The sequence below is a fragment of the Prunus persica genome, chromosome G1 (genome assembly GCF_000346465.2).
Source record: "Prunus persica cultivar Lovell chromosome G1, Prunus_persica_NCBIv2, whole genome shotgun sequence".
Lineage (NCBI taxonomy): Eukaryota > Viridiplantae > Streptophyta > Magnoliopsida > Rosales > Rosaceae > Prunus > Prunus persica.
This window is the reverse complement of record NC_034009.1, coordinates 34,399,748-34,422,950: the sequence shown is the minus strand read 5'-3', so window position 1 is coordinate 34,422,950 and position 23,203 is coordinate 34,399,748. Positions and strand designations below refer to the sequence as shown.

Genomic DNA, 23,203 nt, shown 5'->3' with positions numbered 1-23,203 from the left:
ATCAAATTTAAATTTGATGTTTGGTATTTGACATCTCCTTTAGAAATGCTCTTAGAGGATGTCTTATATTTGACTTATATAAATGACGATGACGATATATATATATATTTGTGATGAGTTCGATATTTAATATATTTTATTTATTTATAAAAGCTCGATACCTTCTTTTTTTGATTTGTCAAAACTCGATACTTAATTAGTTGCAAGTGTATTGATCCATAAATTACCATGTCATATTTAATATGATGTGGTGTAGCCTTAGTATTGGCACGTTAATAAAAATGACCATGTCACCTTTTAATGGTGCGAAATATAACAAGATAAACAAAAGTGGTGGCTAATATTAAGTCAAAATATCAAGTTGTGACGACATGACTTTTATTGTCACGCGTGCGGTCTTCTAGAACAGACTCCAGGAGGAGACGTAGGCAAAGCTCCCCTCCCTCCCTCCCTCAACCATATCGAATTGAATTGCCACTTTGATAATTTGATAATCACATATTGTCAAAATTTTCCATATGTTTGGTAGGGTCAAACGGTAATTGCCCGATTCAAATGTCCAACCATTAATGCTATTATTTGTTTGTTTCATATAAAAAGCAAATATGTATCATACAAAAAATACTTTGAACTAAGACAGAGTGATCTCATTATCACCGGCAACATATTTAAGTAAATATAAAAAATAAAAAAAATATTTTGGTTGGGTTCAAATGTACATGGGCCTTAATTGGGCTGGCCCAGTTTATTTATTCAACTTGGCGTCAGACCATTTGGGCCCTTTGGATTGTAGGCCCATTTGATGCGGCGGGAGATTTCCCACAGCGAAAGATGGACGGCGAAACCTAGCGGGACTGGCCAGTCCTGATAATGGAGGACTCGAAAACCAGCGATAAGCTATCGGAGTTTTTGGAATCCGGCGTTTACCGGTTGGAAGATTCGAACGCCGTTTTCATCGACCCGGTTCGCGTCCTCAACCGCTCCTACACCCGGTTTAGGGTCTCCCCTTCCGCCTACTACTCTCGCTCATTCGACTCCAAACACGCTGGTCAAGAGGCTAGGGTTTCTTCAAATTTCAGAAAGCGAAAGCGGAAGGAGAAGAAACCTCAGCCTCTCAACGACAGAGAACGAGCCGCCGATCAACGCCATCAGGTCATTACACAGTCACTGCCCTTAGTGCGATTGCAAGTTTGAAATATTTTCCAAGCGGAGCCTTAGTGTTCGATTTGATGTTGATTATTGCAGGAAGTGAGACCTTTTTTGCTGAAGGCGCATGAATCTTTAGTTAGAGCAACTGAGCTTTTAGAGGTTGTGAGCAATTTGAAGGGGAATTTGTGTCCTTCAACATCGTCTCCTGGAGCTGAACAGTCACTTGTTGAACTCGGGCGGGTCTGGCAAGCACCGCTCTATGAGATTACTCTGAATTTCCATCCAAATGACAACGCAAGGGAAGATGGAGGTTGGTTTTATTATTTAAAAATTTTGCCTTTAATTCTTTCTTTTTTGGGTAAATTGAAATGTTGGTCCTTTGTTGTTTAATCAAGACTATTGGCTTATCAGGGTGCTTCATTGCTCGACAATGGAGGTTGGTTAATTATTTGAAGTCCCTGCTCTTTATCATTCTCAAATTGAGTGGTTCTGCAAATTTCTGAAATTGAAAATGACTCCTACTCTATTTTCTTAGGTGCCCCTACTATTCAATACGATGAACAACGTGCATTCCCTGTGTTTAACAACTTAGTCGTTAATGAGACCAGTGAAGATGTGGAGGCTGAACTTTTGAATAGTCGATATATCTTACCTCCAGAGAGTTCCTTCTACATGGTATACCGACTTACTGACTATTTTTCTTTTTAAAAACTGAGATAAACAACGCAAGCTACTTTATCATGTTTCTTATATGATTTGTTTTCTATCATGTGGAAGTCTGATCTGGGGCAGATTCACAATCTAATTCCTGGTAATTCCTGCATTTCAAACCCATATTTATCTTCCGAATCTGGTTCTAAATGTCTGTAGGAGTAAATTGCCCAAACTAGATGCTTAATGGTGGAAATGTCATTATGCATTCAACAGTATTTCATGTTATCTCCAAGGTTATTGATACCTGAAGTACTTTATTAAGTTTTCACAACCATTTCGTGTTGTTTTTTATTCTCAATGTGCTCTTACTTTTACGTTCTTATGGAAGTTGGTAGAAATCTGATTTACATTATTACTAGTATTCTGATTGTAGTTTAAACTTTTTTAATGTAGCTGAGTCTGATTGCGGCTTCAATCTTATTGTTATTGATCCACCATGGGAAAATGGAAGTGCTCGTCAAAAGCAGAGGTAGGCATTTTACCCTATTGTATTTTCTAGCTTAAAAGAACCTGCAAGCCTGTTTGCTAATGCCATTACCATATCTTTGCATCTCCTGTATTTTGAACATTTTATTTGACTTGAAGGTATGTCTATTCTTTAAAGGTATATAGTAAGGGGCCACACCCTAGAGATAATTAACTCTAAAGGGATGCTTATCCAACTGACTCTCATTAAAACAAATTATATCAGAGCAACCATGAAATTTTTTCTAAATTTCTGTTAAAAATTTTGGTAGCCAAGTCCATTGAAACAAATTGGAGTGGTAGATGAGTGATTGATGCGAATTTAATATGTAGTGTGGTTTGGCCCAGTTGTTCTGATAGGCTACATGCCTGACGTTGTTTTCTTGAATAACCATGTGATTTTATAGCATTGCTTGAAACTAATATTATACAACAGATTTTAATATGGTGATGTTATTCATAATACTTTCATTTTGGATGGGGTGGTTTTTTCATTCTTATAGGTACTCAACTTTGCCTAACCGATATTTCTTATCCCTTCCTGTCAAGCAAATTTGTCATACGGATGGAGCACTTGTTGCTTTATGGGTGACAAATAGAGAGAAGTTGCGTGGTTTTGTTGAGAAAGAGCTATTTCCTGCATGGGGAGTCAAATATGTTGCTACTTTTTTCTGGTTGAAGGTTCTCTCTCGGTGTTTGTGTGTGTTTATATAGTGAATTCTTTTGAGTGCGATTTTGCAATTCATTTTGCTAAGGTCTGGTTCTATTGAACTGACGCAGGTGAAAGCAGATGGTTCGTTGATTTCTGATTTGGACCTCTTTCATCACAGGCCATACGAGTGCCTTCTATTGGGCCTTGTTCATGGGAAGGTTAGTTACTGCCATTGCAGCATCATGGGTTCTTTGCAAGGGTTCAATTTTTTCTTCTTCTTTGAATTAGTAATCTGTTTACTGATTGTGATGTTGGTACTTCACAGGTTACAGATTCAAAACAGCTATCAAGTACCAAACCTATACTACTGGATAATCAAATCATGTTAAGCATACCGGGAGGTTACTCAAGGAAACCCCCAATTGCAGGTGATATACTGATTATATTATTTGATATGTAGTCCTTTATTAAAGCTTTAGTCTTCTAACCAACAACATACAACTCTTTCGTTTGTAGTAGTTATGTACTTACTACTAATCATTTGTTGGATACATGTTTGCAATTCATGTATCTGGTTTTCAAATGGGCAATACAGACTACGTTTACCAATATAGGTTCTTCTTTTCTTTCCTTTTTCCTTTCAGGATTGTTACATGAGTATGCTCCGAGGCTCCAACGTGGTCGATGTATTGAACTTTTTGCTAGAGAGATGACCGCCGGATGGATTTCTTGGGGGAATGAACCCCTTCATTTTCAGGAGTCCATAAATTTTATGAAGACATAGTTATACATTCATTTTATTTTACTTCCCCCGAAGGCCTCGTTATTGTTGCAGAGCAGACGCCTATATAAGTTTTCGTTTACTGCCAGTATGGATTTTGCAATTCCCGTCTTCCAGAGGGTTCAGTTATATTCTTTGGTATTGTGATAAAAAATTTGTCAGTGTGGTGGGCTGTTTGCATTTTTTTTCTTGGTACAGAGGGGGCCTAAAGCCCCAAACCAAAAAGAAACTAGACGAGGTCTAACAACACCTCGAACATCAGCAGCTAACATAGCACTAAGAAAAACCGGAGCCTCCAAAAACACAAGGAGGCCAGGACCAAAATCATAACCCTTCGCAGCCAAGGCATCTGCAGCATAACTTTGTTTACGGAAAATATGCTTCACAGAGCAGCACCAATCCTTATGAATCTTCTTTTTGCAACTAAACCCTACAATTTTCATTAAAAAAAGCACCCAATCACAAGAAAGATAAAAGAAAATGACGACAGAGAACTAACAAAATCCCAAATCAAGCGGCCACCTATTGCTGAACAAAAAATGCCCAACGGTCAATACCATTCTTTGTTTGTTTATTTATTTATATCATGCTTAATTCTTCGTTAAGACGTACCTTGTCATACCAAACCAATAAATAAGTGTAACCATTTCAATATATTTAAGTAATAACGGGGATTTACTCGCGATCATGTTGTTTAAACCAATATCAGTAAAATTCCAGAACTAGCAGCCATATATGAAGAAAAAAAATCTCCTGGTTATACATTGGATAGAACTCTTTAGCTTTAGATATTATCTTAGATAAATGCATCAGAATTGATGGGAAGGGAATCCAAGGGCACCAGGTGGTAACACACACTTTGTATGAGACAATATTTGATATAGCTTTGTTGTGGAAATTAAGTTATCATGAATGGCTTAAGGAATTGAATTGATGAAATGATTCTTTATTATTCTTATGTGCCGCAGATTGCCGGCAAGGACAATGGATATAATTCTTTACTGCTTCTTGGTATTTCACATAATGTTATTGCTCCCTCTCTTCCTTGTTTGCTGGGTTACAAGTATTTCTATGCATGATTAAGGAAGAAATTGGCTCAAGTTGTTGCAAACAACAGCAGCAGCAGCAGCCCCTGGTCGAAACAAGTCCCAGAAGATATCATGCAATTGATTGTACAACGACAACACGGTTGAAAAGTTGGTTTTGGTTCATCCCAGGCCACCTCCTTCCCCTTATTTTAGGACAAAGAACGGACAAGTAATCTACCCAGCACAAGATTCTACATCAATATTGATGGGGTTGTTTATGATTCTTCGTGAGGTAACTTATGTTCCCGGTCCGCACGATATATGTTATCAGATCATCGCCCTTAATAATTACTCTAGTTTCAACACCTATTATGGTAATGGTAATGGTACCATTAACCATTGTCATGGTAAGAGGCTCAAAAGAAACAGCATCTATTTTGCTTTTGCTTATATTTGTGATGAGTTTGATACTTAATTAATTGTGACTAGCGTCATTGTGCTGGTATAATCCGTAATAGGTGTACATTGACTCGTAAAAATTCAATATAACGAATCTTCAATGTTTTGAATATTGCTCCAAAGTCTAGGCATCACTCCATCTGCTTTGCATATAAAATCAGCAATGAAAAAAAAACAAATGAATAGAAAGAGATGGACTTGATGCTGAGATGTGATGAGGAATGCGGAAGACGTTAAGTAATAACGCTGACTCTTGGGAAATTAACTAATGCTGACATGGAGTCATTTCTAGCTCTTAGATTTGATTTTAATGGCCATGATTACTTGAAATGCACGTACCAAAATGAAGAGGCTCGGGTCCATACTGATTTGACCCAAAAAAAAGGGTTCCATACTGATACTGCTCACATCATTATATGCATGTTAAGCTAAAATGAGTGAACTAATTAACTAATTAATTCTAGACAACCACCCTCACCTCCGTTCACAGACACCTCTCTCTCTCTCTCTCTCTCTCTCTCTCTCTCTCTCTCTCAAACACACTGAAACAAGCAGAAGAAGAAGCATAGGCTTCTTCATCATCTCCATCAATATCAATGGCTTTCTGCATCCCAAGTTGCCTGAGTATCTCATTCCTGATCGCATCGATCTCTCTGCGTAGCCATAGCTGCTTGGCTAACCCCAGTTGGAGATAGGATTTACCACCAAATGAGCCTCCCCTAGAACCGCCTCGCCGTAATCTCCTCCATCTTGTTCTTCCTCGGCATTGACATCCTTCTCCTCCAACTCGCCTATCGCTACAACACCACAGAGCCAGTAATTCTTTTTCTACTACTTCTTCGCCACCGCTGCGGCACCTTGACTTTGTCAAAGACGTCGTTGACCTCATCGTTCTCGTCGCAGGCCTCTTTCTCCAGGGATGTATAGATCCTGAATACTGTGGGCTGGCCTTGTCTGCAACTAACTAATACTCGCGCTGTTTGTGGTGATTTTTACTTTTTTTTTTAATCATCAAACCGACGATAGACTTGGTCGTAGCGGATCTTTTTCTTGCTATCATTAACGTCTTCATGGTCTACTTCAGCAAAAGGCACGAGAAATTGAGTGCGGCAGCCACGGGTTTTGTTTGCTGTATTCTCATCTTTGTAAGGAACCACTACGAGAAGCTTAAAAACGGAGTTGTAAAGCGTACATTATATGCGGTGATCACGAATGAGCTAGTCCCTGCCGTCAAAATTCTTCTTGCCAATTTCTCTCCTCGTTTGAGGAATTTTTTGGTTTACGTTAATTGGATCATCAGCCTTGGTGGAGAAGACGACTTGGAATTACAAGATTTTGCACAAGCAGGAGGGGAGCAAAAAACAAAGAACAAGCAGGAGGAGCAAAAGGAAAAGAAGCAGAAAAGGAGCCACTGTTCGCAACTGATCAACATAGTGACGTGGCGTCATCTTCAACAGTTGGAGAAGCACAGAAGGAAATTACATCGGAAAATTAGTAGTCCTGACTAGCTAGTAGATATGAAGATCTTCTGTTTGATTCTATCGTTTTAATTTGGTTCATCATCATCTCTTTCCTTTAATTTTCTGGTAATCTTTTCATTTCATGACATGAATTTGATACGTTCGGATCCTTCGCAATATTGTATCATGCTTGGGCATGAACTGGCCGTAACTGTTGCTCACGAGTTTTTATTCGAGATAATGGAAAGAATATTTGGGTAATATTACGTCACACCTATGTCATATATGCAATGCGAGCTTCTTACAACGCCGTGGCCTCTTCTTACAACGCATCAGCTTCTTAGCTTTTATACAAATTTCGGAAATGACACCCAACTTTACGTAATATTGGATCCATTCAATCTGGCGGCCACTCTTTAGCATACATAGAAGAAAACATAAAACATGCACAACAAGGTCGTTGTAGTATAGTGGTAAGTATTCCCGCCTGTCACGCGGGTGACCCGGGTTCGATCCCCGGCAACGGCGTTTACTTTTTACTTGAGGATGGTTTTATTTTTCACAATTGAATACAGCATACGACATGTCGTAATAATCAGAGGAGGAGCCCGTGGACCCTGCGTTTTCGGATTTAAACAGAAAATGGAAGGCTCAAGGTGACCATAAAAAAGACAAATCAAAGCAAACCAACAAATAAAAATAGTGCCCGCGAACAAGTAGCAGACGAGAAAAAAAGAAGAAGAGTATTTAGTAGGACTGTAAATAGGAGAAATGAGGACGACAAGCGAAGCCTCCTCCCTTCTGATTATCCCCATTCAAATTGTACATCCTTGTCCCTCTTTGTTTCTCTCCATCTTTGCTTGCTTAACAACTTATTTCCTTTTGCTTTTATGCGGCCTTTCATCGAACAGGTTAGCTTCATTTTTTTTTGTCTTGGTCAGTTGCCTTGTCCAATGCGCATGATGAACAATTTGCAGTCTTTGTATTTTCTTTGACGTTATAGTTTATGCGCATGTTAATTCCCCTGAATTAATTTGTTCATATATCTTCTTTTTTTATATATAAATTGCCAGAAACAATGATCAGGCTATTTAAAGTTAAAGAAAAGCAAAAGGAAATCGAAGAAAATGTGAAGGAGAAGGGCCTAGTCAAGAAGCAAAGTGCAGGGGAATTACGTCTTCATAGAGGTTTTTACCTTTCATTTTTGAGTATATGTTGGTGACCATCATTTTCCGTGCATGTTCACAACAATGTGCATAACCCATGCAATCCCTGGCTATTCATTAGTAATTTAGAATGTAGATATGTGATATAATTGACATCTTTCTTTTCTGTCTGCGTGGAATAATCTGGATAGCAGCAAGTGATATCATGATGTCCAATGATGATTTGGTGCATCCTCATAAACAGCTTACTTACATAATTTGTAGTTCAGGAGCATGTACTTGCACACATAATTTCCATCGGTCTCCCCTGTCACATTCATTTTACATAAATCAGATTTTTATACGACTCTGTTATGATTATTTTGTTGCTCCCATTATCTCATCAAACTCATTCCTTGCCCCGTTTTACGATCAAACTATCAAATTCTTGCAATGTGGTATTCAATTTATGTAGTGTTAGCTCTGCCAATACCATCCTATCAGCTTCCTGAATATGTTTTTAAATGAAACTTTGAATAAGCAACAATTTGGTATATATTTCATTCCTTCAAGTAGTCCTTGAATTGTATTATTCTGTTCACATATCTATCTTGAGACCAGATTATGATTTTTACCTTTTTGTTTCTTGTAGACATAAGTGAGTTGAACCTACCCAAAGCATGTGAAATATCTTTCCCTAATGGAAAGAACGATCTGATGAACTTTGAGGTCACCATTGAACCGGACGAGGGATATTATACGTAAGTTATCTTTGATTAGGACACTTAAATCTTCTGCTTAAAGTTAATTTGGTTTCTGGAAATTGTTTCGAATTACAAATTTGATGCCATCTAGCTAAATGCCCTCCCTTTTCTACCTCTTGTGTCAGTGGTGGCAGGTTTGTCTTCTCATTTCATGTTCCCATTATCTACCCTCATGAAGCTCCAAAGGTCAAGTGTGAAACAAAGGTAAAGAAACCTAGGTGCCCCATCTTGGGCCAAATTTATTTTCCAGTCTATTGGTATTAATGCTGCAAACCATTTTATTCACCACTACAATTTCTGATGTTGTATACCATTTGCAGATCTATCATCCCAACATTGACTTGGAAGGGAATGTTTGTCTTAACATTCTTCGAGAAGATTGGAAACCTGTCCTCAACATAAACACTGTTATTTATGGATTGTCTCACCTATTCACGGTATCTCCAATTCTTTTTTCTGCTAAGTGTTATTTGTATGTTCCCCTGTTGCTTATTCAAATCTTGAGTATCTACTTATGCAGCAACCCAATTATGAGGATCCCTTGAACCATGAGGCAGCTGATGTTTTGAGGGATGATCCAGGGTTGTTTGTATCAAATGTGAGAAAAGCAATTGATGGTCGTCAATGGGTGGGAACCGACTATTTCCCCGGGTGCAATTGAGAAGATTTTCAATTCCGTTATCTAGGGTTGCTTGTTCAAGGTCCAAGGCTGTATAGGGGTGAAGGTTGTCTTTCCTGGAGTGTTTCTCCATTTCAGGTGTGCTCATTGTTTTGTGTCACAATTTTCAGCCGATACTTGTTGTAGTAGGAGGCCATTTGTGTGCTAGTGTAATTCAAATTCTCTTCCCATTAATAAACAAGGCGTCATGTCAAGACTTGGTTTTTGGTTTTTCACATTAACTTGAACAAAATGATCACCATTTGATTTACACATGCATGAAGCAACCTGAGAGCTTTTTTTTTCCTCTATTCCAATGCAATCAGTTTTGTAGTCTTTTTTGGTCCAGACCTGGAAAATTTGGGTTGGGCCTGTCGATCAAATGTCAGCACTCAAAAGCCCATTATTCATTCGAAAACTGTTTTTTTTCTTCTCTTCTGTTGCGAACCCAGATTCCCATGCAAACAGAGAAACCCACAGTTTTCAGAAAGTGGGTCCCACTGCAACGGCCGGACCCGCAATAGAATTATTAGGTCATCGGCGAAAAGAAAAAAACAGTTATATAATACAACTCCACGCGGCAAAGCGTTTCTCTCTCTCTCTCTCTCTCTCTCTCTCTCTCTCTCTCTCTCTCTCACTCGCATCAGAATGGACTTGCGTGCATCCCAGAACACCATTCTGTTATTGTTGCATGAGGTCGGTCCTCAATTACTAGCCCTCCACATGCCCTGATCGTAATCTAACGGCCTTAAATTAATGACTAGTAAACGAGTATGACTACAACGACAGGTAATAAACGACGCCGTCAAGGTCTTTGAGTGCACACGCGACACATTTCAACATGGCCGAGTCAGGCTTTATTTTTGTTAACACTGAGAGAGAGATTCTTCTACACAAACCAGCGAAAAAGCAAAAGCGCATTCCTCGTGAACACACGCATCGCCATCTCTGATTCTGCCGAGCTTAAATCGCCTGCGACGCAACTTACGCGGAGCTCGACATTGCACAGCGCCTGATACTGAGAGGGAAAAGAGAGGGAAGATAATTGATTGGAGAATGACGTCGGATGGAGCCACGTCTGCGGCGACGGTGGCGCGAAGGAAACCGTCGTGGAGGGAGAGAGAGAACAACCGGAGGAGAGAGAGGAGGAGGAGAGCCATAGCTGCGAAGATATTCGCAGGGCTCCGAGCTCAGGGCAACTTCAATTTGCCCAAGCACTGCGACAACAACGAGGTGTTGAAAGCTCTCTGCCTCCAGGCTGGCTGGACCGTCGAAGACGACGGCACCACCTATCGCAAGGTCCCTCATCCCTTCTCTTCTTCAATTCACTTTAATTGTCCCAATTCTTCAATTTCTTTTTTTAATTTATAATTATTTTCCCATAATTGTCATAGCTCAGATCCAAAGGAAAAATCCACCTGAAAATTAATTTACTGATGAATTCTAATAATGTGATGGTGGTGGTGTTGTACAGGGATTGAGGCCGACCCAAATTGATACACCAGGCACATCAACCATGATCAGCCCTTACTCTTCTCTAAATCCTAGTCCAATCCCATCCTACCAAGCCAGTCCTTCGTCGTCTTCCTATCCAAGCCCAAGTCGTTTCGATCCCAGCACGAATTCATCCAATCCCAGTCGCTATCTGCGCTCTGCAATTCCTTCGTCTCTCCCTCCTCTGCGAATTTCCAATAGTGCCCCTGTAACCCCACCGCTCTCATCCCCAACCTCCAGAAACCCCAACCCAATTCCAAACTGGGACTCCATTGCTAAACAGTCCATGGCCTCTTTCGATTACCCGTTTTATGCTGTCTCTGCTCCGGCTAGCCCGACCCGTCACCAGCTCCATTTTCCAGCTGCTACCATTCCCGAATGTGACGAGTCTGATACTTCCACTGTTGATTCTGGGCAATGGGTTTGCTTCCAGAGATTTGCTCCTTCTCTGTCAGCAATGCCAGCCTCTCCCACTTTCAATCTTGTGAAGCCTGTTGTTGCTCACCAAAACTTGCCTGACAGTGAGATCCCAGAGGTAAAGCCGTGGATTGGAGAGAAGATTCATGAGGTGGGATTGGATGATTTGGAGCTCACACTTGGAAGTGGTAAGCCTCGAAGTTAAGCCCAGCAATTGGGTGGGGGGTTTGGATTCAGAGTGTGAGTTGCTGAGTTATGAAGGAAGAGAAAGAAAAGAGGTTGCACTTGTTCATCTGCCACAACCCTTTCTGGGTCAAACTGCATATCTCGAACCATACTTGGTTATATTGCTTGCAAGAAATTAGATTTCGTTTGCGATTTGAGTTTATTTTTCCTTCTTTCTCAATTCGAATTTGTTTGGGATGTTATCAGCTTCAGAATATTGTGTACCGTTTCTTGTTCAAATTAACAGTTCTTTTTTTCGTATTATTATTTATTTTTATAATCAAATTTGTAGACTCAGAAAACCCACAGCAAAATGGGAATGTTGTTGTACATTGGAAAGTTTTATTTTGCAGTTTATGCGTCCGCGTGCTTATGTATATGGATGTTTCGTTCTTCATGCCTAATAATAATCCATCGTATTAAACCTTCTTTTAACATTGTATTCAATCGCAAACGTTGAAGAAAATTTTAAACACAATGCACCAAACAAGCATTATTGATCACAAACACGTGCTTTTCTATGATAATGTGAATGTTTATTACAAGACACCAAAATGACGATAAGGCAGCAAACTTGACAACTCACACTGATCTCTACAAAGCATCAGCTTCTTACATAGTGGTACGAGTCTAAGATTTTGACCCAAAAACAAAAAAAAAGTCTAAGACAATACTTTTCTGGTTGGTTAGTTTAATGACACAGACAGACACAGACGCAGACAGTGGCATGAGAAAAGCACGAAACGACTACAAAGTAAAAATGGAGAACATCTATTTTTTTACCTTCTGACAGTAATTTCTAAATTATGTGAAGTTGTGTAATTAGTAACAAAGTTTGGCTAAGTCATTTGTGCTCTCCAATCTCCATAGCTTCACTTAGTTTTAGCACCTCCGTCTTCTCTTCCGTCTTAAGTTTCAGGTCTAATTTGTTGTCATTTGCATCGCACTCCTTGTATCTGAAGCATGTTATGAGATGATCGTTCACAATCCCTGCCACTTGCATAAACGAGTAAATCACAGTAGGACCAACACAACGGAAGCCTCTCTTCATCAAATCTTTGCTTATGACTTCAGCTTTTGGCGACTTCACCGGTACTTGGCGTCCATAACGAAATCTGTTTCTTATTGGCTTGTGGTTCACAAAGCTCCAGCAGTAGTTACTGAAGGAACCAAACTCCTGCTGAACCTGCAAAGTGCAAATGTGTGAATCATATGGAAACCTATTATTTTCGAAGGATTTCAATAAAGGAATCATTTTTTGATTTTGGAAACTAGGGAAAGCACATTATGAATGCGTGCTTAGGCAATGAATCATGCAATGCATATTGATTACCTTGAGCATTTGCATAGCATTCTCCACAACTGCACGAAGCTTTTGTTCAGATAGCAATGGAATGCCATTTATTTTGAGAGACAGTAGCTTCTTCTCTTCGAACTTTGCTATGGATGACGGATCAAAGTCGTCAAAAAGTTTCCTGCAAGGGGCCCAAGGGGACAAAACAAGTATAAAACTATAAGCATACAGCCTACAGGCATACCTTTCTTCACAAAGCTCGCTAAACTATAGATGCAATATGGATCATGATAAATGGAAACAAGCATACCGGAACATGTCTCTCTTGTGTAGAATTTCTGGCCAACTGAGTTCGGCTAGAGCTTGTGAAAGGACGAGCAACTCAAACAGCTTCTTATCATCATAAACTGGAACCCCCCATTCTTCATCGTGGAAACAAGTATAAACTGGGTCTGTTGTTCAAGTTTAAAGTAGCAAGCAAGAAATTTCAATAGGCCAGAAAGCATAGTTTCGATTCAGGCGGGCTAATCAATGGAAGTCAAAAAAAAATGTTAAGGATCATATTCCGGTGGAAGCCAACGCCCTTGTAAAGAAATGTTGCAACTCTTCAGGCATAGAATTGTGTTAATTCCTAATTGAGTTTTTGGTTTCTTCAAGAAACACATTTGCATCATCTTGGTAATAAAATTATGTCACTCACACTAAATAACATTCTCAATTCTCAAACACTCTACCCTATCCTCAATCAAACAATTCTGCACCGTAAAGACGTCTACCTAATTATCAATATAAAGTAATATAATTATAAAAGAAACTTTATAATCTTTTTATGAAATGAGAAAAGAAAAAAAAAAGTTCATATTTATTGCATGTAAAAATTAAGGAAAGCATTTTACACTCAAAATTCCAAATTTTCATATCTTTCTGGTCAATTTCGCAGCAGGCAAGCATAAACAAGAGTAAACTTAACAAAAGCACGGCTAATTTACCAGAGTTTGGTGTAATCCATTCACACCGTTTAGGTGGACCCGCGGGCTTGACGACCTCCATATCGTCCGAAACAAGCTTCGCAGGCCTCAAGCTCTTGTGCCTCACAGTCCTTCTAGGACTCACCGTTTTAGCAGATGAACAGCTCGACGAGGTATCAGAAGAGCAGGTGCTGTCCACCGAAACGTTGTTCCGTACAACCGCTTCTGGAATTTCCGATACAGGTTTTCTCGGCCTCTGCGGTGGCTTCTTCAAGCCCTCGTTCTTGCGTTTCGGGGCCTCTGAAACCCTAACTCTGTTCCCGCCGGGACCGAGTACAGCTCGGGGCTCACAAATCGAAGATTGAAGCTTTGTAGCCACAGACATTGCTGTAGATATTTTCAAAAGAGAGCCCAGCTGGGTTTGCTTTTGAGCTCGAAAACGACGACGCTTCAGCTGAATTTTCTCGTGAAGAAGAAAGTTTATGCTTCTGTTGCGTGTGTTTGCTTGGGGGTTGTGGTGGTGGTTAGAGAGGATATTAGGGCGTCAGCGGAGGGTAAAACGGTAAGAAACAAGGTTGAGTGAAGCTGAGAGCAGAAACAGAGCAGGTGAGGTGTGAGGAGCGTGAGCGTGGAGTGGAGATAGCAGAGAGGCGCAAAGTGACGACAAAACGACTGTTTTCTGCGGATTTAAAACGGATTGCCGGAATTGGTAAGGCACCGGTGACACCCGGTAAATAGTGCTTGCGTGTCGGTGACAGACATTGAACCGTTTTGGTTTTGAAAGCGATGGTATGGGCAAAGTTTTCCCCAAATGCCCAAATTGCCCATACGCTGTTCCCTGAATTGCATTAACTGTGAGTTGCTTCAAAACTATAACATGGTACCAAATTACTTTCTAATATTCTAAATTTACAATTTTTTGAAAGAGAGATTTGATTTTTTTTTCCTTAATTCAATAAAAAAGCGATAACGAATCATACTTAGTGTATCAATTTTGTTGAAATTGTATTTAAGTTTGTCATAAAAAATAAAAGAAAAAGTACAATAATAAGAATGAGAAATGGGGCCACGAGAATGAGAAATGAACCAAAATTAATTGATTATGATAAAATAATTCAATTGTTGTTGGTTTTAAGGTTGGTTGGTTACATGCGAATTTGAATTTAATTAATTTTTTCCGACCATTCATAAGTTTGAATTTTCTTTAAATTATACTAGCCTTTTCGCACGCGCTTCCGCACTTGCGAGAGGCTTTTTTTTAATTTTTTTTAAATTTATTTTAAAATTGAAAAGGATAATGGGTAGTTATGTTTCATAAAAATATGATTCATTATCTGAATTTTCTTTTAATTTTAAAATTTTTTAATATAAAAAAATATGAATTTATCATATTATCCTCATTTAATTAATAATTTTAATTCTTAATGCTTAGATTAACTAAGGACATTTTCTGGTATTTTGAATGTTTCACCATTCTCTGTCTTTTGCTTTATATATATAGATTAATTTAAAGTAGTTGAAATTGTTTGTTTCAAAGCTTAATTAATTAAGCTGCCTCTCTTTTGACAATCTATCAAATTCATTAGTCTACATCCATAAACATACAAAACATACATATGGGATCCATCATGTTATGAGTTGATTGAAGGGGTATTGATGGTATTTCAGGTATTCAAAGTGAAGCACCACCAGAAACCATAGAAGGCGGAAGTGGCAGTTGGAGGAACAACCAATGGCTTTAGGCTATGAGTCGCAGTCAGTTGGTAACGTTGGGGGATGATGTAAATTGCAAAATGGGTTACGTGGTTACGTGTTACGTGTTTGTTGCATTGCATATAACTTATAAGATAAGATGAGAATGAAAGATGATATATACAAGCTTGGTCTTGGTGGGAAGGTAGCTTCCTTCCTTACCGTTGAGTAAAAGAATCCAAAGTTGAACAAAAAGATAAGAAAACAATAGTGGGTATACAACGGCTATTTATGTATCGGACTCCGTACGCTAAACATTGATTGGGCTGGGCCTTTCTATCTTGGCCCTAGCGGAGGAGACGAGAGGAGGCGTGAGCAGCTTCTATTGCTATTGCGACTCATTCTATTGTGGGGACGTCATCCAAGATCATTAGATGAGATTATACTGTTTAATTGTTTAATTAAATTAATTAATTTGATCAAACGATTAAAAGATATAACCTCGTATAAGAGTCATAGAATTATTTAACTAAACACAGTAAAAGCAAATCTCACTGTGGTCAACGACTGCCGTCGTGTTTGACTGACAATCTCAAATCTATGTAAAAAAAGTTAAGAGTTTGTTAAATAAAATCCATCAGTTGAATATATGATATGGAGTGGATAATTATTAGGTAAGAAAATGTAACACGCAACACAGCGTAATTAATTAATTAGTTAATAAATTTGAATAAAAATTTGTATTGCCAAGTGAGAAGAGGCAAAGGCTGCTGTCGCGCTTCTGTGGTATGATTGGGAAATTATATCATCAGCTTAAGGTCAACTACGACAATTCTACCATATTAAGATTTCCACCGTTTTTTATGGGAAAAAAACAAAAAAGAGGTCACCTTCATAAAGCATCAAATAATGCAAATATTGATTTAGACTTGAGTCATCCATCCCCCCATAAATTATTTGTTGGGGAATTAGTACTGAAGGAGTGCGTGAGATCAAATCAATAGTGATAAATAGCTGACTATTACTGTCTTAATAATTAATCATATGTTGTTATAAATTAATCATATGTTGTTTTAGAACTAGAATAATCAGAGAGTATGAGAAGTACCACTAAATATTGGGAGTGAAATTATATTTGCTCTTGTCGTGTTTACGTTGACAGAATTTCTTCTCAGGTAAAACTCACTCTCTCTTTTCTTCTCTGACTCTGACTCTCTTCTCTTCTAATTGGTTGTGTATTTTACAACGTAAGAGGAAGCCTATTTATAGACAATTAGAATGGCCTTCCGTGGATGCATCTTCAATATTTTCTCTCAATATTATCATTCATCCCAACATCATAATTTCATCTTTTGACTAATACCCCTTACTTTATTCATGTGGACTTCGCTTCTTACTTTATAACATATGTAACAAACGGGGGGTTTATGGTCTAATTTAAGCCCATGTACCATTAAAGCAACGAAGAAAGAAACAAAAAGAGACGCACTTCCAAAAGATACAAGGTTTGCATTGCATGGACTCCAGATGCAACTAATGCATGCAACCTCCTACGCTAGCTGATCATACATTTTCTTTCATTTCTTCTCTTCTCTATATATACGTACATCACGAGACCAGTCACTAATAGAATTCCAAGCGCCTCGTCCTCCACCATGTCGGCTTCCTCAATATGAACATCACCACGGAAGCCTCCGCTGCCCAAACTGACCTCCTCTGCTCCCCAACCCTCCCGTCCGGACTCCATGTCATCGACCTCCCTCCCGCTGCATTTGATCGATTTATTTGAATTCTTGTTTGTGGCTTTTTTAGCTAGCTAGAGGGTCTGCAATCCTATGGCATATTGTTCAAGACTTTTCAACTTTTTCATATGATTGAGTCTGACTCTCAGTCTCAGAGAATACTACTCTACTTCACGTTCTTACTTGAGTTGGGCTCAAAAACTGAGTTCGTCTTCCTCATTGGGTTTACAACTAACTAAAGAGTAAGTGAGAAAAAAAAAATACAAGAGTGGGAGAGGGGAAAGTGAGCGTGTAAAAATTGAAACAAGACAAATATTAAAACTATTAGGTGACAAATAATTGGTACTGAATTATTTTTGATCGACAAAAAGTGTGGTCCTAAATAATATTAGCATGCATTTGGGTGTCCACATGAGATATTTGGCAAGTCGCACGGTCTTGCATCACATATGCAGATAGGCAGGTAAGGCGCACACCATCAAACTACCGAAGAGCATATTCTATTGCTAGCATACACATCTCACCTCTGTGTCTTGTGAATGTGATCCCTTTTAGAACTGCTGTCTGTTGGTACATTTTGTTAATCCAATAATAATATTGGGCATGAACATGCGCAGCATGAAACGAGTATATCCCAGATCTGGAGAGGGACATTGTTCCTTTTTTATATATAGTTGTTGATGAGGTTTTTGTTCGTTTTCGTATAATATAACTCCTCCGCGGTACTTTCGTGAAGAATCTAACAAAAACAAAACCAAACCAACAGGCTCTTGGTCTTTTTTGTACAAAATGAACAGAGGTTGTAAGTAAGGAATTTACACTCTGTTTGACTTTTCATGCTTTTTCTAATAAACACTTTGCTAGCGTTAGTACAAGGTGACAACTGCTTTATACTTGTATTTATTTGTTAAGGCAACGTAAGTTACGGGACGAGGAACATGTATTTTATTATTATTTCTTAAACATGTTCTCTCTCTGTGTGTGCTGCTGATTCATTGACCTTCTCGATGAAGAATGTAGTATGCTATTTAATTGGATGATTTACAGCTGAGTATGCACATGAATACAATAAGATAATGTTATAAGCTCAAAAGAGTAAGTTGGAGCTAGAAACATCATGTGGAGAAAGCTTTTGCTCATCACTCGATTCATAAACCAACTTCTTTGCTTTGCCTTTTCTAATTCACATTAAAAAGTCTAGAGCTGCGATTTTACAAACATGGTGGCCAGAGAGACGACCCAGAAGAAGCCCCATGTAGCTGTCCTAGCCAGCCCAGGCATGGGACATGTCACCCCTCTCCTTCAGCTAGCCAAACGACTCGTCGTTGACCACGGCTTCCAGGTCACTTTTCTTTCCACCTCCACCGACGCACCACCCGCCCAGATTCAGCTCCTCAACAGTTCCACCCTCCCTCCCGACCTCCACGTCATCCACCTCCCTCATGTCGACGTGTCAAACCTACTCACCGCCGCCACGGGCATCTCGGTTCGCATCATTCTTGTCGTCCTGCAGACCCTCAGCCATCTACCGTCAGTCCTAACCAATATGCAACCGCCCATCCAATCTCTCATCGTCGATCCATTTTGCGTGGGAGCCCTCGAATACGCCGCCGCCTTCTCCATCCCCACCTACCTTTTCTTGACGACTTCCGCTTCGTTTACGGCGTTGACCATGTACTTCCCTACGCTTCATGCACAGGTTGACGGAGATTATTCTAAGATCGCCGAGAAGGTTGTTGTCCCCGGTTGCAACCCCTTGTTGCTTGACGATCTTATCCCTGGGGTTTTGATGCCAGAAGTCCTGCCTCTATGCAACCGGATTCCGTTGGTCAAGGGCGTTTTCATAAATACATGGGAAGAACTTGAGCCGGTCGCCCTTGGCGCTGTTAGGAAGAATCCTTTCTTTCTTGGTCTACCAGCGCCACCGGTTTATCCCATCGGACCCTTGACCAAGGGCAATGAAGATGAACCGCTGACGTCAACACTGGAATCGAAGAAGATGCTGACGTGGCTGGACAAGCAGCCACCAGATTCGGTTGTATACGTTTCGTTTGGGAGCGGAGGGACGCTGTCCGGTGAACAGATGAGCGAGTTGGCTTGGGGACTGGAACTGAGCCAAACACGGTTCGTTTGGGTGGCGCGACCCCCGAGTGAAGTCAGTGCGTCGGGGAGCTTTTTCGAAGCCGGTTATGATGCGAAGGGTGCGGCGTCGTATTTGCCAGATGGGTTTCTGGACAGGACGAGGGAGAGGGGGCTGGTGATATCCTCGTGGGCCCCGCAAGTGGCGGTGCTGAGTCATGGGTCCGTTGCTGGGTTTGTGACGCACTGCGGGTGGAATTCTGTGTTGGAGAGCATAGCTCAAGGGGTAGGGATGATTGCGTGGCCTCTGTACGCTGAGCAGAGCATGAACGCGAGGATGCTGGTGGATATGGGAGTGGCTGTGTGGCCGAAGCCGGCTGGGGAGAGAGCGGTGGTGGGGCGAGGTGAGGTTGAGAGGGTGGTGAGGTCTGTTATGGAAGGTGAACAAGGAAAGGCGATGAGGCAGAAGGTGATAGAGCTTCAAGGTACTGCATTCAAAGCTTTGGGTTTAGGCGGGTCGTCTAATGCATCGCTGGCAGGCCTGGCGGACGAATGGAGGGCGGGAGGCTCACCTTGATTTGTTATATATGTAACGGATACCGAATAAATGCACCACCTCTAAATATAAGGACTCGAATCCGTATGTAACATAGCAAATCCTAAAATTACAAGTCCTAATGATCTCGTCATGCAAGTGTGTGTTGTGCCCAAATTCTAAAGGTTGTCATTAGCAATAAACTGATGACACCATTACGAATTTTCTATTTTACATCTACTTGAAAATATTGCAAACTTTTTCTTGGTTGAACAAAATATTGTATATCCGTTCGTTGATTGAGATTTCAAGGGAGTTCAATCTCTGATCTGATCAATCTATATGATGTCAACCTCTGTTTTGTTTAAAGGGTGTTGGTCAATCTCTGAGCAAATTACACTTAGCCCAACTTGTCAAAAAGTCCAATTCGGGCTCAAGTTGGGCTAAGTATAATTTGTGCAAGTTGTAAAGAATTGGATTCGGAACTAACTAATGCGATCTCTTAGTTAGCCCAATTACCAGGCACAAAAGCCCATTAAAGAATCTTCGAACAAAAGAAAATAAATAAATAAATAAACGAAAAGATAGAACAACAGGTGGCACGCGGCCCAATAAAAGAAGGGGAACGGTTTTCGCGCCGAACGGCGCCGTAGGGCTTCAAAAACGTGAAATTTATTATTGGGAGACTTTGGAAAAACCCAAAGGAGAGAGAAAATTTTTAAAAGAAGCAAAAATGGACAAAAGTACCCTTATTTATTTTTTAATTTCCTAAGAAATCCTTTACATTTGCATGTCTTTGGTTTGAAAGTTGAGAGGTTATTCTGTCTTTTTTGAAAAAGCTTTGGCTTTTTCCAAAAGTGAAAATTTTTTTATGGGTAAAACCTAAATTTACTTTTATTTATTTATTTTAGGAGCCATAACGGTGTCGTCTGGTAGTAGGTGATACATTTTCTCCTAACGAACAATTGACCAAGCAAGAGTTCGGTTCCCTCTCGCTTGCTCTCTGCAACTCACATGGATTCCAAAGCTTCAACAACGGCCACTCCTCTACTGAACCAGGAAAAACCTAATAATCTTCCATCAAATCCCAAGAAGGAAAGAGACTTCCTGAACCACGTCGAAGCGTACCTCGCAAAGAGAGATGGCGTGGACAAGCTGCTCAAGATATCCAGGTACGCCACCAAGATCATACTCGCCTCATCTGCACTCCCCGAAACCCTAACCCTAACTCACCGCCTCAAGAGCTTCGAGTCGAGCGTAGGGGTGAGCCGCAAAGCCTTTAGGCTCGGGAAGTTCGTCCAGGACGTGAACGCTCTGAGAAACTCGAATTTCGATTCGAATGAAGACCTCGTCCTCTCCCTCTTCGCCTACGGTGGCGAGGGCTTGTATTTCTTCGTCGAGCAATTCATTTGGTTGGCCAAATCTGGTTTGATCGATAGCAAACACTCGCGCAGTTTGCAAAAAATCAGCGCTTGGGCCGAGTTCATTGGGTACGTCGGTAGCATTTCGTTGAAATTTAGGGATTTGAATCGAATTTCCGAAGATGAAAAGTGCCTGAAATCGAGTATTGAGATCGCAATTACGAGGGGAAATAAGTGCCAGGAAGAAAAGGAGAGATTGAGTAAATTGTGTGAAAAGAAATTGATGAAGAGGCTTTCTGTTGTACAAGATGCGGCCGACGCGTTAATGGCATTAGCTGATATTCGTGACGGCGACGGGCCCTTTTTGGGGCCGCTTTCGATATCATTAGCCGGGATGCTATCGGCACTAATTAGCACTCACAAGAATTGGGTGTATTGCTGAGTTTCAAGTCCTTCTTACAAGGTATGGTTGCTGGAAACTTGTTCCTTAATTTGCTTATTGAATGATCTGCTTAGAGCTTGAAACTGCAAATTGTAAGGAAGAGGTCCTTGTTTTTCTGGCTGTTACATTTCTCATGAATAAAACTACATACAGGCTGTAAAAGGCAGTGGTTCAATAAGGATTTATATTTGTGCACATTGCTGTTCTTGTTTTATGTTTTAAATGTTTCTTTGTAGGAATTGGAAATTGGAATGTATGTAATTTCTAGCTGAGCAAAACTCAGACCAATCGATCAAGAGTTGGTACATGAACTTATTAGTATGTCAATGTTTTAGATAATTGAGACTGAAAGGAACTTCTTTGGATAGATTTTAATAGAGATGTGTGACTGTGAAGCTCACAACATTCATACCAACTGATCAAAAGCTCCTAGTTTGGGCTATGAAGCTTGTGATTTTCATGTTTAGTTGTCTTATGCGTCTTCGTTGTCGTCGTACTTTGCATATTGACTAGTTAGGAACAATTTTCCCTTTTTCCATTTGTGGAACTCCTCTTGTTCCTTCCTACCCTGTTTATCTGAAATCTATAATCTCTTACCATTCAGTTGCCACAGTTCCTTCCTATTGATCACCAATTACAGTGCTCATATAGGGTAGGTTTTGTTCTTTCTGGACTTGACTTTGCTTTGACATATGATTTAATGCAGTGTTGTGTTATCATTAATTTTCAAGAACATGAACAACACAGTGCTTAAAGAAATTTCAAAATTGGTTTAACTAATCAGTTAAACTAACAGAGTTTCTCTCTCAATCATCAATCGATGGGTTTGTGTGATGAAAAAGAGTATAAATAACGATTACTTTAGGGTCGGTCTTCCATTAACGTTTCAGCTTGACTGGTATTATTCGGCATCAAATTTGAAGTACGGGTGTGCTACAAGAACAAGAGCAGAAGCAACACACTTGTATTATTTTGGTAATAGCAGAGTGGAGGCATAACTCTGCATATTATCATCAGCAAAGGCAGCAAGCAACTCACTTGTTAATAACTGATAACAAGTGTCCCTCTTCTATTTACGTTTTGCTATGGCTTTACAAATCTTTTTCTCTCGTTTGACCCTCCCGATTCACTTGAAACCGAACGCCCCTTCGTTCTCCTTGTACAATTCTACTAGATATCACATACCAGAAATAAAATAAAATTAATCCCTTTTTCATGTAGTGTTGCATAAATAAATAAATAACGCAAACTCTAAACCTAAAATTCAACAAAACATTCAAGAAAATCAGGGATGATTGTAGCCATGGAGATTCTGATCTCCAACATGTGTTCATCTTTAATGGCAACAACAATACAAATGCCACAAGTATAACTGTATAATATATAAGACACCCTCTCGCAAAGGACCCACTAGTGTAGTGGTTTGGAGTATTTACTCCTTCAGACAAGGTCCTGGGTTCGAGTCCTAGCATCCGTGTTGTGTGTGTGAGTTTAATATACTATCGCCCCTTTCAATAGAAAAGGACCTCAAAAAAAAAAAAAAAAAAAAAACGAGAGGTCAATCAAGACACCTCTCTAGTACAGATGATTTTCGTTTTTTACTTTGTCTTTTGATTCAACCCAACCCAAATTTAATAGTTCACCTTTGGTCCAGGCCCAACCTTTGAATTGACCCATCA

The 23,203-nt window shown here is 39.9% G+C and overlaps 6 protein-coding genes and 1 non-coding gene across 9 annotated transcripts; 6 read left to right on the top strand and 1 right to left on the bottom strand.

The window, feature by feature from the left end:
* On the top strand, positions 818 to 3,915 carry LOC18792563 (methyltransferase-like protein 2). Its single transcript, XM_020557306.1, has 9 exons — positions 818 to 1,152; positions 1,246 to 1,459; positions 1,685 to 1,824; positions 1,927 to 1,960; positions 2,257 to 2,332; positions 2,832 to 3,009; positions 3,109 to 3,198; positions 3,306 to 3,408; positions 3,625 to 3,915. The coding sequence occupies exons 1-9, from the start codon at positions 871 to 873 to the stop codon at positions 3,762 to 3,764; spliced, it is 1,257 nt and encodes a 418-aa protein (XP_020412895.1). The 5' UTR covers positions 818 to 870; the 3' UTR covers positions 3,765 to 3,915.
* Positions 7,165 to 7,236, top strand: TRNAD-GUC. Its single transcript has one exon. It is a non-coding gene; the product is annotated as a tRNA-Asp (tRNA).
* LOC18789696 (probable NEDD8-conjugating enzyme Ubc12-like) lies at positions 7,390 to 9,524 on the top strand. 3 transcript variants are annotated; one of them, XM_020554765.1, is made up of 6 exons: positions 7,390 to 7,619; positions 7,795 to 7,895; positions 8,506 to 8,614; positions 8,743 to 8,821; positions 8,938 to 9,054; positions 9,138 to 9,524. In XM_020554765.1, the coding sequence occupies exons 1-6, from the start codon at positions 7,480 to 7,482 to the stop codon at positions 9,276 to 9,278; spliced, it is 687 nt and encodes a 228-aa protein (XP_020410354.1). In that variant the 5' UTR covers positions 7,390 to 7,479; the 3' UTR covers positions 9,279 to 9,524. The 3 variants fall into 3 exon arrangements, with proteins under 3 accessions (XP_020410354.1, XP_007226215.1, XP_020410355.1); XM_007226153.2 differs by having other exon boundaries at positions 7,423 to 7,530; positions 7,782 to 7,895; XM_020554766.1 differs by having other exon boundaries at positions 7,528 to 7,619; positions 7,782 to 7,895.
* LOC18791913 (protein BRASSINAZOLE-RESISTANT 1) lies at positions 10,101 to 11,803 on the top strand. The gene is made up of 2 exons (XM_007223191.2): positions 10,101 to 10,574; positions 10,750 to 11,803. Exons 1-2 carry the CDS (start codon positions 10,332 to 10,334, stop codon positions 11,389 to 11,391), a joined length of 885 nt encoding a protein of 294 aa, XP_007223253.1. The 5' UTR covers positions 10,101 to 10,331; the 3' UTR covers positions 11,392 to 11,803.
* On the bottom strand, positions 11,890 to 14,386 carry LOC18790483 (DNA-3-methyladenine glycosylase 1). Its single transcript, XM_007225464.2, has 4 exons — positions 13,695 to 14,386; positions 13,016 to 13,157; positions 12,745 to 12,886; positions 11,890 to 12,597 (listed from the first exon to the last, which is right to left on the bottom strand). Exons 1-4 carry the CDS (start codon positions 14,056 to 14,058, stop codon positions 12,256 to 12,258), a joined length of 990 nt encoding a protein of 329 aa, XP_007225526.2. The 5' UTR covers positions 14,059 to 14,386; the 3' UTR covers positions 11,890 to 12,255.
* On the top strand, positions 18,209 to 20,032 carry LOC18792374 (UDP-glycosyltransferase 72E1). Its single transcript, XM_007224012.2, has one exon. It carries the CDS (start codon positions 18,327 to 18,329, stop codon positions 19,761 to 19,763), a length of 1,437 nt encoding a protein of 478 aa, XP_007224074.1. The 5' UTR covers positions 18,209 to 18,326; the 3' UTR covers positions 19,764 to 20,032.
* Positions 20,624 to 21,933, top strand: LOC18789314 (peroxisomal membrane protein 11A). Its single transcript, XM_007225957.2, has one exon. The coding sequence runs from the start codon at positions 20,736 to 20,738 to the stop codon at positions 21,522 to 21,524; it is 789 nt and encodes a 262-aa protein (XP_007226019.1). The 5' UTR covers positions 20,624 to 20,735; the 3' UTR covers positions 21,525 to 21,933.

Coding starts and splice junctions, on each gene's coding strand:
- LOC18790483 (XM_007225464.2), bottom strand. CDS start 14,058: ATGTCTGTGGCTACAAAGCTTCAATCTTCGATTTGTGAGCCCCGAGCT. Junction 12,887..13,015: donor CACAAGAGAGACATGTTCCG/GTATGCTTGTTT, acceptor GGCCCCTTGCAG/GAAACTTTTTGACGACTTTG. Junction 12,598..12,744: donor ATGCTATGCAAATGCTCAAG/GTAATCAATATG, acceptor TGCACTTTGCAG/GTTCAGCAGGAGTTTGGTTC.
- LOC18792374 (XM_007224012.2), top strand. CDS start 18,327: ATGGTGGCCAGAGAGACGACCCAGAAGAAGCCCCATGTAGCTGTCCTA.
- LOC18789314 (XM_007225957.2), top strand. CDS start 20,736: ATGGATTCCAAAGCTTCAACAACGGCCACTCCTCTACTGAACCAGGAA.
- LOC18789696 (XM_020554765.1), top strand. CDS start 7,480: ATGAGGACGACAAGCGAAGCCTCCTCCCTTCTGATTATCCCCATTCAA. Junction 8,615..8,742: donor CCGGACGAGGGATATTATAC/GTAAGTTATCTT, acceptor CTCTTGTGTCAG/TGGTGGCAGGTTTGTCTTCT. Junction 9,055..9,137: donor GATTGTCTCACCTATTCACG/GTATCTCCAATT, acceptor CTACTTATGCAG/CAACCCAATTATGAGGATCC.
- LOC18791913 (XM_007223191.2), top strand. CDS start 10,332: ATGACGTCGGATGGAGCCACGTCTGCGGCGACGGTGGCGCGAAGGAAA. Junction 10,575..10,749: donor ACGGCACCACCTATCGCAAG/GTCCCTCATCCC, acceptor GGTGTTGTACAG/GGATTGAGGCCGACCCAAAT.
- LOC18792563 (XM_020557306.1), top strand. CDS start 871: ATGGAGGACTCGAAAACCAGCGATAAGCTATCGGAGTTTTTGGAATCC. Junction 2,333..2,831: donor AGTGCTCGTCAAAAGCAGAG/GTAGGCATTTTA, acceptor TCATTCTTATAG/GTACTCAACTTTGCCTAACC. Junction 3,409..3,624: donor AAGGAAACCCCCAATTGCAG/GTGATATACTGA, acceptor TTTTCCTTTCAG/GATTGTTACATGAGTATGCT.